At 37.6% G+C, this 15,000-nt stretch overlaps 1 protein-coding gene across 1 annotated transcript in view; it reads left to right on the top strand.

Moving 5' to 3' along the window:
• The window catches only part of REEP3 (receptor accessory protein 3), a 41,372-nt gene that overhangs the window by 5,266 nt on the left and 21,106 nt on the right, over positions 1 to 15,000 (top strand). Inside the window, exon 2 of the mRNA XM_085301625.1 lies at positions 14,157 to 14,229. Within this exon, the coding sequence (XP_085157751.1) occupies positions 14,157 to 14,229 (73 nt within the window). The remainder of the gene's footprint in view (positions 1 to 14,156; positions 14,230 to 15,000) is intronic.

Genomic DNA, 15,000 nt, shown 5'->3' with positions numbered 1-15,000 from the left:
CCTCCACTCTTGTGTTCCACAAACCAATGTCTGCTTAGTCAAAGCATACTTTCCAGCACTAAAGCATTTCTGCAGCCTAGGTAGACTTGTCTTCCCTGGTCATCTTGTATGTAGAGCTAGCTACTGATATGTTCCTGTGAGGACATTTCTTTCTGGGAAAGGTTTTAAGCCAAATTCTGTGGGTTTTTTTAATTTTATTTTTTTATATATAAAAAAAACCCGCCAACAGCAGACTTTGGCTCAATGCTTTTAATCCTTGTCCTTTGTAGAAAATTGTTCAAAAAATGCACAAAAAGCATGTCTGGGCAAACACATTCTAGTGTTTCATGTGTAAAAAAGTTTTCTCTAAGCTGTAGGTTTTGAGAGAGGAGGGAAAAAACAGCAGAAAGTAATACAGATGAAGACAATACAATCTTTGTGGATCTTCTGAATTTTAAAGATTGGGTTGTAACAATTTACTATTAGACAAATGAGGTTAAGTGTATTGGAATGTAGGTGTGAAAGATTTATCGCAGGTTTTGCTGACCAGACTGACTTTAAACATGACTAGCTGGGGTGGGTGAGACAGAATAACTGGGTGATGAAATGCTTTGGGACAGAGAGGAGATAAAACAGCCCATAGTGATTAACTCTGTACAGTCTTTTGTCAGCCAGCACACTTATTTTCTTGTTCAGTTTATTCCTAACACAATAGGGCAATACTTTTGCTTCTCTTGTGGTTTACAGATTGTCTACAAGCATCAGCATGGGAGTGGGTTTAATTAGATGGATATTTTCCCAATGTTAATAATGCTTGAAATACTGCTCCCATATTCTGAAGACAGTTGGAGCTTACATTTGAGGTTGAAAACTGAAATTGTGCAATTTCTTTTAAAAGGCTTTAACCTAGGGTTTGAATGCAAGGATTCACAAAGCAGAGGAGCTTTTTCTAAACTGAAGTCTGACATAATGCTTTGCTTTAACTAATAAAGCTGTTGGAACTTGCACTGCTGGAAGGGAGAAACAGAAAACAGTTTGTTCTTGTGCCTTCCAACTTCTGCCTGTTTGTTGTTCTCTCTGCCTCCCTTCTTCCCCCTTTTGAAAGTCATAGATCAAAACCACAGAAAGGAGAATGAGCAGAATGCCTACTAGCTTAGAGATCTTTTTACTAGTTTTGATAGTAACAGTAAGTTAAACTATAATGTTGGGAAAATTATTTATTTGGCTTTGTGCTTTTCTGTTTTGTCTGGTAATTTTTTTTCTGAACTAGGACTCAATCTGTTGTAGGACGCATGTTTTTCCTTATGTCAAAATAATGTTAATCAGTTTAAGCGTATTTATTAGACCATTTTAGAAGCCATAGAAATGCTGACCTATTTATTAGACCATTTTAGAAGCCATAGGAATGCTGACCTATTTACATGTGAACAGATTAGTTTACTTGGAAGACAATCTATCCACTGAAATAAATATGTATATTTTAGATGATTGCTTTAGCAGTTGTTGTGACATTAACTTGTCATAGATGGGATAAAAGCAGTATTGGTTTTACTATGCTGCATACACGACTTCTAGTGGTAGTTTTTCTTGAATAAAAGTTAACCTTGAATGTTTGAGAAAGCTACAATTTATCTTTGTATGAAGAGGTTAATGTTAAGTCAGGCCAACATTAATCTTCCTTCATCTTTGGAAAAAGATGCTTCTGAAAAGCCACACTTATCCACTCTTATCTTCTGGGTTCTTATCCTGTTTCTGTATTGCCAGTCAAATGAAACTTGTTTTGAAAGAAGAATTCAATTACACAAACGCAAATCTTTGGTTAGTGTTCGTATGTGTTATCAGTGTTCAAGAACAAAGCGCATCCCTCAAACTACTTTATTAAAACACTAGTCTCAAGAGAAGTAAATAAATGTTTGGGGTTGGGAAAGGAGGTAGTTTTTAGCGTGATATTCCTCATGTTAAGATTAAGTTACTAATACAGCTTCATGAGGGAGTCCAGTAGAGATTCCACGTGCTGCTTGTTGTCAGTACCTGGCTTTTGCTGCCTAACAGTGTAGTCATGGGGCTTCTTTAAGCACAGGTTATAACTGAAGAAACATGTATTTGGAATGACAAGTCCTGATATTGTCTTAAWGGTATCTGCCATGGAAGAAGCCCTTTTCTGCACACAATGGGGAAGTTTGTTTTTGAATGTTCTGGGAGTTTCAAAAAAACTGGTTTGRGTCATGATATGCTTAACAATTGTTTGGAGACTTGGGACATAAAGCAAAAATTGAGAGAAGTATCTTCTGATGACTGAAGGCAAAAGGATCACTGTCTGGGGAAGAGGTAAGACAGATTCATTTCAGTTCAGGAGTTGGTGTACTTGCACCTTTGTTTGCCCATACCRTTGCCTTTTTGTAGGATTTCTCTTGGGAAAGGCAGGACTTTGAGGCTGGACTGTGACAGCATCCTTAGATTCTAAGGTTTATGACTGAAGCAGGAGCTTTCTGAGTATGAACTTCATTCTTTAAAGTCAAACAGTCAGATTCATGGTCTACTTACTGTATGGCCTGTAGCCATGTTAGACACTTATTTTTATTTAGAAAAATTCCATAATGCTCAATGTATGGCTACATGCAGTGAAGCTTGTCTTTCATTTACAAATGACCCATAATTAAAATGCAGTTTTCCTTGGAACAAGGAGAAGCAATCGCTATTTAAACTAGGAGTGGTTCTAAGTATTATTTTTCTGTAGCCAGCTATTTTGATGTTGACATTGTCCCAGAAATGTTAAGCAAGAATAGATACTCTTCTACAGCAGCATTTCTGAAGTATATGGCATTCTAGGGTGTTGGAGTGAGTCTAGATTTTGATCTGGTGATCTTCAGGCGGAAGCMAGGACAGGGAAACTCCAGTGCAGTAGCTAGCTGAAAACTAAAGAACGTGTTAGATACCTAACGCATGATACGAGTGAACATCATTTCACAGTTTGACTTCAGAGAGTATCAGTGCCCTCCCTTTTCCTTTTCTTTTTTTAAGAAAAAAAACAAAACTCTATATTAGAAGTTTTGGATTACTGAACTTTAACAGTTCAAATTGTTGATACGTCTGGTCACTTTTTCTGTATGTGACTCCTGAGACAATATAGAAAACATCCTTAAATGCTTAACTACAGATAATTTCCTTCCACYTGATGCACTTAGGCCTTGGACATCTATATTGTGTGATTGTGTGGTAACTACAGAGTTCCCATGCTGACTTCCATAGCTTCATCTTGGAGATGATATAACTTAGGCAAAGTAAGCCCAAGGTAGTGCTAAAAATGAAAAAACTGACCTTGGATTCTTTTGAATGACAAAAATTTAATTCTCTTGACAATGAGAGATTATTGCTCTTTTAAAACCTGAGTTATCTTGCTTTGGGACTTAGATACACTTGTAAGGCAATTTTAAATGTCCCATAGAATTGCAGTAATGAGAATGTAGTGGGTTTTTTGTTCTTCTACAGGTGGTCTTTTTGTTTTTGTGGGGCTAGTTTTATTTGGTTTCTATTAACTGCAGCCTTTGAATCACTTATACTAGTATTGCTATGCTTCAGCTATGCTATTTCACTGCTTCAGTTCCTTTTTTTTTTTTACATTGGGGCAAAACAAGCATTTCATTAAGGGAGGCTGATTCTTACCTAAAGACACTACAGAGCTGAAGTTTTAAGAACATGAAACTTCCCCCTCCCTTTTTTTTTTTTTTTTTTTTTAAAAAAACTGTTGATTTCTGCAAATATATTCCTTGGCTCTTCAAAAATCTATCCTTGTTTGTTTCAGAATTTATCATGGCACGAAACAAATCTTTGAGTGGTCACTGACTTTACATTAATTAGTTGAAGTTACTGTAATGAACAATTCTACAATGTGCAATTTAGACTGAGATGGAAGTTGTTTGCAAGGACTCTTCTGGATTCTTGTACAGTGTCTTTGATACGAAGAACATTGTATTCTTGCACAGTAGTTAAGATTTAAATGTAGGACCTTCAAAAATTACTCTGAAGACATGGAAACAACTAATAGTAAGAGCGCAAATGAACTGGTTGCTTTTGACTTTAATTAAACAGGATTAATAAGTTAGGTATCAAGTGCATATGTATTTTAAACCCCATGACAAAATTAAATGCCTCATTCTTGTTTGTAATGTTCCTATTAACCTTGTTCAGCACATCATCTGTATTAAATCAATACCTTTTAGGATCTCATCAGAAGTATCCTAAACTGACAGGATTACATTGCCCATGACAACTGTGTGTCTGGCTTGTCGAACCTCCAGGGGTACTGCGTGAAGACCTTCAAAAACAAGTAATTTCATAAATGTTTCTCTGGCAGCCTTATCCTTATTATATAACATTTTCTAAAGCACAGTCTCATAAAATAGAGCTCATGCTATGGGACAACTTCCTTAAATGTCAATGTTAGTATCAGCTTTCATTTTTAAWTTTAAAATAACTGTAGTGTTAACTGTTTTTAGCCAGCTGCTCCATGGAGGGGTCAGAGTRTGTGCTAAATAAAAACAGAAAATATCTGCTGATAACCTTGAGATAAGGAGATGTGTTGCTCAATAATTGTACAGTTCATGGCTTGACTACTTAAAAATGAAAAATAAGATCAGTTGGTTGCTTCTGGCTGACCTCTATTATTTTACTGTGCTTCCTGGTCATTTAAAAGCATGGCTCAGTAGAAGGAAACGCCCTTACTATGAACAAAGTCTCACTAGGCTCTCTGAAGGAGAGCTGGGTGAAAAGTAGGGGTAATATTTTGTAATTGTTGGCTAGTTTTCCTTGTGCAGTCTTGCTCACCTCTGGCATAGCTGGCTGTGTTGAGGTACTAAAGGCTGGATGAGGAGCAGTTAACAGTTGTAGCAACAGGTGAGTTCAGGTGATTGGTCTTGGGGGAACTGTCTGTTTCTTTTCTATATGTACATGAGGTAAGATATTAAGAAAATTTATTTGAAGTTTTTAATGTGTGAGTAGCTTTGGAAATTAATATTTAGTGAACAGGAATAAAATTCTGCTATTAAACTTGAGGTGAGAGCTAGATGAATGACCTTACCTGATGAAGGTTACTCTGTATTGAGGTCCTTCACTACCTGTTCTTTATCATGTCGAAGTGTTATAGATGCCTTTCTGTTTCGGTTTCACTGTGTGTGATTGCTTAGAAGTTATGAGATCACACAGAGTGAGGGAATCACCTGATGACTGCWTATGTCATTGCTGATCTTAGTAAGTATGTAAACAGGAAATAGTACAAGGATATTCAGCATGTTGTTACAGTAGTTGGTTGTTAACATGCAGACATGTTTGTTACAATAAATGAAGTAGTAGACATGCAGAAAAGTGACTGAGACTWTTATAACAACTGCTATACTTACTATGTTTTCTATTTGACTTCCAGTCCTCAYTTTTGAATCCTCCTTGGTGTTGGGTTTGCTGGGCTTTTTGACTGTTTTGAAAAGGGTATGACAGCTACTTTATTTTGGTATTGTGATGGTATCTTTAGATTTATACACTGTGTTAGAATACATCCAGGTTATCCAAGAGAACAAGAGATGCTGGTTGGTCAGTCAGTCCTGGATGTAAGTTCTGGACTTTCTTTCTAAAGCTACACTATACCACATTTCTCCTCTGTATGGGCACAGTGACACCCTGTGTGACTTGATGCTGGCACTGACCTTGGCACCTTAGGAGAGCTGTAGGATTAGCAGAATTGGTCTGTTGCCTGCAAGGTTGGGAACGGCCAGCCTGTCTAGGCAGGCTGCCTACCTAGGTTGCTCTGGGGAGACTGACATGCAGTAGCTTCTCCCAGATATATCTGTGGTTTATGTGATCTGTACGTGAACAGAGGGTGTGTTGTTTCACAGGATATGCATATAGGTAATGCCCTATCAATGTTGAGAAAGCACAGTTGGGAGAGCTGCGTTGTTAGAGCAGTGGTGCATGTCGTCTGTGTGAAAGTCCAAGTCTAGGCTGACTCAGTGGTGGAGGATAGCCTGGACTTTGCTCTGGGAGTTSTTTTTAGGAATACCTTGCTCCACACTGGATCTCCACATAGATCCCTACAAGAGGGCTATCRTAACACCCCTGAAATTGGTCCCTTGAGAGAAGAGGGCTTGAGAACATAGATCTGGCATAGATTGYTGGATGACTGAACTGGCCTGGTGGGCAGAAAGCCATGGATAGGCAGAGTTGGAAATTCAAAGTTAATTTATCCCAAAATAGGTTAGAGCATCTACTCTGTGTGGGTGTCAAGTTCATTCTTAAGACCACTCTCCAGTCTTTGTGTTACCTGATGGTTTGTAGCAGCAAGTAGAATGAGTAACAGGCAACCTAGAAAATATTATGAAGGTTTACTGTGCTTTCAATTCTTCTTGAGCATGTGTAAAACGTGGGGCTTCTTGGGGGGGGTGCTTCTATAGGTGAATCTTAATTGAGGTGATGCATACCGATGTCTACTTCATGGTGCCAGCAGATCAATCCTCATTAGAATTTGAATAGAAGTTCTTTGCAAAGTTAATGAGTTAATTGAAGGTGCGAGTGTTCTCTTGTCATCTAAATCTTGTTTTGTCTAATAGAAACCGGTTAGCCTATGCAAATAAGTGATCAACCTTACTGATAGATCTTACGTGGATTCCAGAATAACCCTTACAGAGAGTATTTTTGTAAATTTGTGTGCTGTTCTAGACTTCTTTCAAGGTTCAGGCAGGCCTGTTTTCTGTATTGAGAGAAGCTGCAGAATATTTGGCAATAGGTCCCTTACTTTGGGGTTAGTCAGTAAGATAGTATTCCATTCATATTTATGGAATACATTGAACAGGGCTTGGAGTTCTGTACTGGAAAAAGACTTAATAGTCCCCATCAGATTGCTTGTAATTGATTTATTAAACAAATGTTCCTGACATAGGAAACACTCCCTTTCTAGTGAGATTGTCAGGGAAGTCAATTTTCAAGTTAAAATTCAAGGTGATTTATGATTACTTGAGTAATTGTGCTGGTTTTGTTATGGTGTGCTATGGAAAAAAGCTTGCAGCTGCTTTGGAGAATTTCAGTTTCCTAAGCAGGAATGTGTATTTAAAGTGTTTTTTAGTTTTTGTTGTCCTTTTGAGTGWATTTATTTATTAAAACTTATTTTCTTTCCCCCTATGAATTTGGGGGATGAAGATTGCTGTGGAGGTTTTAGATCTGTTTCTGATCAGTTTCCTGCCTTTTGGTAACTACAGTCTGCTGACAGAGTGGCTTCCTTAAAGGTTTGCTACTGTTAATGGACTTGTTGGTTTCACAGGTTTTATGTGATTTCCACCTCCCCCCCCCAAAAAAAAATGTAATTTGGTGTGAAGTTCAGGAGTTTCTCACCATGTTCCCCTGTCCCTGTAACAAACTAGAATTTCCATCCAAGTATATTCTGTGAATCATTCTGATACATACCTCTGAGTATTGGTGAGGGTGTCATTGTCTAGTGCAGCCCTTCTYGAGAACATTATAGATAAATGTCAGGCTGAGCTTTGTTTAAGCATATAAAAATCTAGGAAGTGTCTGGCTTAGTCCAGAACTTAATGCCTATTTGTAACCCTTTGAGGTAGGCATGACTCAGTCTTGCTTGTTCCTTCAGATTCTAGGGTTTTTTCCTCCCTGAATAGGATTCTTAAAGTACCCTGTTTGTCATATTGTGAACATGAGATTACTATACAGAGGTGGATAACAGGTATAACTTTGTTCATTACAAATTAAATTTACCACATTATAGCCAAAAATACCTTTTTTTAAAAGGTCAAGAACAGCCATCTGAAGTTCCAAGTATTCTTCTTGAGACATCTTCTATTTAGTTTCCATTGGAAAAGTTCTTATAGATGGAATCTTGCTTAATGTAAACACTAACCGTAATGTGGAATAGGAATTGTGGTTCATATAGAAGCAAAGGAATACCAACAAGATCAGACCTAGATCATGCATAGTTACTACAGTGCAGTTAAGACTTTGATACCACACATGCAGCAGAGAGTCATCTGTGTTACTTCTAGTATTTGTGTTGTCTTACCAGCTCTTATAAAACCCTGTATGTGTATGTAACTGGAACAGAAGATGTTTCTGTCATAACTTCAGGGTAAACACCGCCATTGGGAAGGAGAACTGGGCTTAGTCAGTGTAGGGAAGCATGTCAGGTGTTTATATTCARTTCCACAGTTTTGTGGAAATGGAGAGGGAAACTTCTGATTTTCCAATTTACCAGATGCTGTCAAGTGGTCCTGCAGGATGTGGTTGCATACTTCCTGTGCAGATGCACGCATTAACAAATGTCTGTCTCTGTATCAGTGTATCCCAGATTTTCAGTCTGTCTGGGTGGCCAAATCGGTGTMATCTCTATTAGCAGCCTTGTTGAGGAGAGGGAGCTTAGCAAATAACTCCCTAAAGAATTTCATACTGAATGATTTTCCTTAATAGCTGTTGTTATTATGGAGCACTTGTGACTCTTTCTGCATATAAGAGGATCAAAAGAAGGAAGTTTTGGACAGTGATTCTTGCTGATGGTAATTCTTTAGCAATGTGAACAGACRGATCTTAAATGCAGTGTTGGTTTAATGGCTTAGTGTTTGGAGAGTCTGGATGCAGGTAGTAATTTGGACAGACTTGGAGGATTTCATCTGATATTTTGTTGTTTTTTTCTTCACACAAGCTTTAAGGTTGTTTATTATCCAGTTTAAGTATGTTCAGTGCTAGAGTATGGGTGTACAGGTGACTTGGCTGATTCTCAGTTATCAGTCAAATGCAAAATTGGTTTCTCTTGCTTTTGAAATGTGTTTTAAAATCATGTACTTAAAGTGGTTTAAACTGTAAGATAGGATTATGTAATAATGCGGAGAGCAAGTTATATTTCTTTTACTACGGGTATATGGATAGAAATACATTGTTCAAGGCTTCATCCTCTTTTTTCTTTTGCTTTACATTTTGTTTTTAATCCTGTAGGCTTGAGAAATGCTTCTCTTTAAATGAGCAAAATGTCTTCAAAGGAAGTGGCATTCCAAAAAATGCTCCAGTAGTTGCTGAATACAGCTGAAACTGAAATAGCTATGTGTACAACTGGCAGCAAAATTACATTAGCAAGCAGGATTAGCCATGTATCTACTAGTGGGGAAAAAAGTAAATGACATCCCACTCTGAAATCTATTTCCACTTGTGGAAGCTGGCTTTATGTGCTCATATCCACTATGAAGTGTGAACTGCATTTAAAAAGAAATACATATATGCACACACCTTTAAGTTCTTAAATCTACAAAATCTTGGCATAATCAGGCACACTCTTGAAGCATGTTTTATGGTTACTGAGAAATACCTAGAAAAAGGATACACTTGTGTGGCTGTGGTGGTGGTAAAAACTGAGGACTTTTCAATATTTATTTGAACATCAAAATTATTAGAAGATACTGTGCTGTCTGTGCTGTGACAGTGATACTGATCATGCCAAGGCTTCCTACTGCTACTGTTCTGTGTTCTTGCCCAATCATCAGTCAGCTACAGTGAACTCTCTTACTGTTTTTGTCTGTATACTAATCTATGACATACAGCTTGAGGGCAAAGCTGAATTTGCCAGTGAGTGCAGCTCAAAGGTCAGCAAAGAGAAGGCTATATATTTTGTATAAAATTAAGATATAGTCTGTTAGCTTTAGCTGAGATGGATGATTGATGCCCATGTGAAGGAGGTGGTGATGCCAAAGTCGGCAACAGAGTTATGGCATGCTTAGTGTCAACTCTGGACATAAGGAAATAGAAATTTGTTCCTATTATTACTGGCTAAATGTTTTTTATATTCTTCCTCCTTTTTGGGGGAGAGAAGGAAGGAGATGAAAATCTAGTTGCACTTGATCACTGGGCAAGTGACGAAGTTCTAGTAACATTTCCATGTTACAGCAATGTTGAACACTAGTAAATAACATATTGTGTTACTTAAGCTGCTTATTCTTTGATTTTGATGAATTCTAGAAGAATTATAAAAATCAAGTAGTAAAAGCTGATAACCTTGATGCTTTTCCCCACCTCAATTTGTTAGATGTCAGGTCTTAATGGAGCCCCTAAACTAATRAGATATTGGCTACTGGAAGCTAACGTTATTTTAGATACTGCCTTCAYGTTTTTAATTTGCCTGTGTATGTGTGCATGTGTATGGTGGGGTTTAAGCAAAAACAAGCATACTTTCCAATTTGAGGTTTTSATCATGATGCCAGTAATATTCTCAGACATCAACAAGTCACTATGCATAATAAGTAGGAAGTAAGTGGGATTTTTCCAATTCTTTATTGACCAATATTGAATAATACTTTTTTTCTAACTAGGAAATCCTTCCTACCAACTTAATTTATGGTGTTTTCTTGTGCTAGTGCTCTCAAGTTGTGAGGACTTCTTTAACTTAGCTGAAAGATCCTCTTACTGTAACTATAAGCTTCTTACTTGAAGATCAGTTATTACAGAAGTAGGGTTTTCAAGAAATTTCATGCTATTCCAATTCTTGTTTCTACCACGTCTTAGAATGTTACATTTGGGGCATAAGTTGATGTTTAAATTAAAAAAAATAATTTTTAAATAAATAATAAAATTAACTTTTTAATAAAAACAGTATTACTTGAGGATAGTGTAAATGGAAAAGCATAGACAAAAGAAGGAATCTGCTAAAGAAATTGAAACTGAACCTGACTCTATTTCCTAGGCTTCACAGGAGAGAGCTTAAGTATGCAATCCACTTGTAGCTATATGATAATTTTAGACCAGCTGGGGATGAAGTGCACACTTGGCCAGTAACTTGTGGCATATACTTATGGAACATTTTGACTTAATGGTTATTACATTCAGGAACCTCTATTGTGGTTTTTTCTCTATGCAAAGAAACTTTACCATCAAAGTCTGTGCTATATTATTAGGATTAATGAGGCTTTCTTTATCTCTAATGTTTTATGGTTGTAATTTCAGACAGAAGAACAAGGAAAGGTGAAAGCCATTAGAGCTGGGTTGCTGAACAGGGTGTACCACAGGGACAGAAGAGGAAGAGCTCTTGTCTACAGAATTTCATCCAAATTAAGGGTGTTTGATCTAATTTTCTTTCCATTACCAGATCTCATGCTACTTGGGAGAAGTGAAGCTTTTAACATGCTTTATCAGGATTTTCTTCTATTTGAGAAGAATAAAATCATTCAGGGTTTTTGAACTGGTGCATTCCTTGGCTTTAGGATGACAGGTCTTTGGATTGTAATAAATTGCCGTGTTTGGGTAGGCCTCTACAGACAAGTGTGCTGAACTGGAATTGAAATAGGYGGGGCTTTTTTCAAGATGCATTTTCACACGTGGAAGTTGTAGRTGAGCTCTGCTACAGTGAAGTGGCAGCTTAGCCTAGACTTGAACAAGTGCTTGAGGAATTACCTTTTGACAAAGTTCAGCATTGACTGAAATTCTGAACATACATCTCTGATTATAAACCACAGCTTTAATTCATACCTTAATTGTTCATGAGAATTGCAGTGGTGAACAAAACTGCCAGTATGATATATCAGTTATGTTCTTCTGTATGCGCTGCTGCAAGAGTTGTGCAGTATACTATCCCTTCCCATTAGAGGAATCCTGTCATGTGGATGTTTTCAGGTGCTCTTCAGCTCCTTTGCTGCTGTCAGGCTTTAATGCTTTGTTGTATGGAGACAGGCCCCAAGCGTGAACAGGTTACAGATGTCCCTCAGAAGCTTTGTTCAGATCTAGTCTTGTGTTTTAGAAACTGTTGCATTCTAGAACAGGGCTACACATTTGCTGACTTTTTTAATCTTGCTTCTAATCAGGTAGTAATTATTATTTAAATTGAATTTGGGACACTGGAAATTTTAAAAGCTTTGGAAGGTAAGAAAATACAAGCTCTGTCAGAATAATCACGTTCTGTAACTTCTTATTGTAACTGATGAGGAAAATACACATTTTCTTGGAATAACTGAAAGTTACATGCAGGAGAGGGTGGAAGCTGTATGTAGGATTTATACACTTGATTGTGTCTAATTTGGGGCTTTTCAGTGCAAGGAAGGTGTTGATTAACTTGAAGTTTAGCAGAGGCCACCGAGACAGTCCAGGGTTGAAGCACATGACCTGTGAGTAGAGTCTGGATGGGCTTCTTCAGCCTCGAGAAGAGAATGCTTTGGGGGCCCTAATAAATAGCAACCTTCCCATACCTGCAGGGCTGTCATTGGGAAGACAGAACCAGGCTTGCTTTCTTGCTGTGCRACTTGATCAAGAGAGACAGTGGTCATGAGCTTGAGTGGGAGGATCTGACTGGGTTTAARGGAAAGGTTTGCAATATGGGGTTAATCAGGTATTGGCACAGGTTGACCAGAGGTGGTGAAATTTCCATGACCTGACTGGACAAAGCTCTAGGTAGTGTGGTTCAAATCTGATATACAGACTTTGCTTTGAGCAGGAAATGGGACTAAATGAGTTCACAAGGCCCTTCCAAGCCTGAATGGTTCAGTGGTGGTCTTGCCGCAGTCTTTATGCACCTTTCACTTACTGCATTTATAGCTTTATATTAATATGTCTGTCTCTCAAAACAGTAGACCTCCTCCCACACGTAACAGATTGCTTTGTGAGCTACCAGGGGTCAATTTTGTACACGGAAGATGGAGAAGTATTGTCTATGGTATCACTGATGTTGGAAAGTCTGACCATTGTTAACAATTTCATATTTTATTTTCATTTATGTGCTATGTTTTACTGTTGGAGGTGATTGACAGTGTTCCAAACCAGCTTCCTTACAAGCAGAGGTCTATTACCTATGTTGCAGAGAGGTGTTTGGAAGACAGGATATAGCAAACTGGTTGACCTGTCCAACTTGCTTTGTCTTGTATACCAGGAAAGTTTGCCCTTGCAAATAATATCCTGTAGATGATGAAGGCTCCTGGAGCAGTTGCAAGAAAAGTCTACAGTTTCTTAGAATTCTTTACTGGGCATAACAAAATAAAATTGGATTGCACCATGCAGCTTTCTGTAGGTCAGAYGAGTGGAAGGATGTATTTAAAGTCATTTGACAACTATAAAACCTTTATTTTTAGTTACTAATTTTAGARAACTTTAACCATTTGGATTGAAACTTCACATGACTAAACTGCCCCAGTTGTATTCTTCTTGAAAACATGATGTTATCCATCTTAGTGTTTAATGTGAGAAAACAAATTACTTTAGAGTTCTGAATTTTCTTAGAAGCTCTCTAGAGATATAAACTTCTCCCACATAACCATCTTGAGCATGTTGTAAGTATTGCTGCAGAGACATAGCCAGACTTTCCTGCAGCTGTTGYTTTGGGCCAGTCAGAGGTAAGGGCAGGTGACTACCTGACTACTACAAAGTGCAAACTACCTAGTGAAGCAAAAGTATAGAGCTCTTGGATTTGTCAAGGAGATTACAACTACTGCTGTTCACTTTATCATTAAAAAGCTGTTCCACCACTGTGACCGAGACTTCTGGTTGGAAATACTGTGTAGTAACAAATTGTCATTAAAGCAGATCTGTCTGCTCCTGTTCTCAGCATGGATTGCTTGGCACCCTCTCGTCCTGCTCTACACCGTATGTTTGATGAATTTTAAGCAGAAATTGTCTGAATTGTCTGTCTGAGCAAAGCTGGATTAGTTCTCTTTTCCRCATTTCCATGTGTTGCTGTTAAAGTGCTAGCAAAAAGAGCTGATGTTTCATAATGCTCACCCTGTCTAAAAAAAAAAAAAAAAAATCCTTCAGAAATCATCTTGTGGGGGACTGAGAGCTCTCTAACAACTATTTCTTTACTGTCATCTGGCATATCTAAGTGTGATAGTACTGCTTTTGTGGAAGCAGTCTTCTGATATGGACAAGCTGCAGGGCTGGTTTTGCTTGTAGCTGAACCAGAAGAGCTACTGGTTTTACACTACATTTGTTAGAGGCAGATTTAGGAAACTGCATGGTCTGCAGGGACTTACAGCCTTGCCTGTTCGTGCTACTTTATTTTTGTGTGTTGCCAAATTTACTTTGAGCAGCCTGTAATGTGAATTTTTTCAAGCTATGGAACAGATTTTTTAATTGAGTTGGTTGGATCTGTGTAATGATGCATTGTCACTACTTTGTCATGTACAACATAACAGATTCTAAAAGCTCTCTTTGTTTTCCAATAGGCTGGTGTTTGGGATGCTGTATCCTGCATATTACTCATACAAAGCTGTGAAAACAAAAAATGTGAAGGAATATGTAAGTTTTTCCTCTTAATTGCTTTATGAAATGCTTCTCATGAGATACAACTGAAATTTTCAGTGTGCAGTGCAATAAATCATATGAAAACTTGTTATCATAAGGTCAGTATTAGATTAAAAAGAACTGCAATTGCAGTGGCAATCCTTAACTTTGTTTGAAATGCTAAAGTTAAGGTTTCTCAGACTTGTCACTACTTTATTTAAATGTTTCCAATATGTTATGTTTTATTAAATACTGTAGTTAAGATTTTTAGGTTTTTCCAACATACGTGCCTTAAATAGTATTGATTGCATTTCAGTGCCCAAAGTAATGCACTGTTGGGGAACAAGAGGGTCTCCAATTCTAGCAATGCCTGTTGTATAAACTATGAGGAATCGTTTCTCAGGGAACGCATGAGCAGTAGCAGCGCTTTAACTGCCATTGTATAGAGCTTAACAGGGGATACAAAAATTTCCTGAGGGAAGGATGACTCTGCCTAAGCTATCACTTTTTGAGGAGGATAAATGTAGTCTGAGAAGGGAGAGATTTGCATACAAAGATGTGGAGAGCAAACAGAAGAGTAAGGGAGGAAGAATAACACATTAATTCTAAACTGCAGTTGTTATAATTTGCTTACTTTTCAATGTGAGCAATGATTGCTGCACGAATGATATGCAGTGGCAGTTGCAAGGAGCTTTGGTCACCAAATTATTCTTTTGTCCTAAGGGATAGCCTGACTTGTTGTTGTGTGTGTGTTTTTTTTTTTTTTTTTTTTTTTTTTTTTTTTTT

This window comes from Rhea americana, unplaced genomic scaffold (assembly GCF_003343005.1).
Source record: "Rhea americana isolate MKP2758 unplaced genomic scaffold, rheAme1 scaffold_179, whole genome shotgun sequence".
NCBI lineage: Eukaryota > Metazoa > Chordata > Aves > Rheiformes > Rheidae > Rhea > Rhea americana.
The sequence above is the reverse complement of the archived record's forward strand: the minus strand, read 5'-3'. Positions and strand labels throughout refer to the sequence as shown.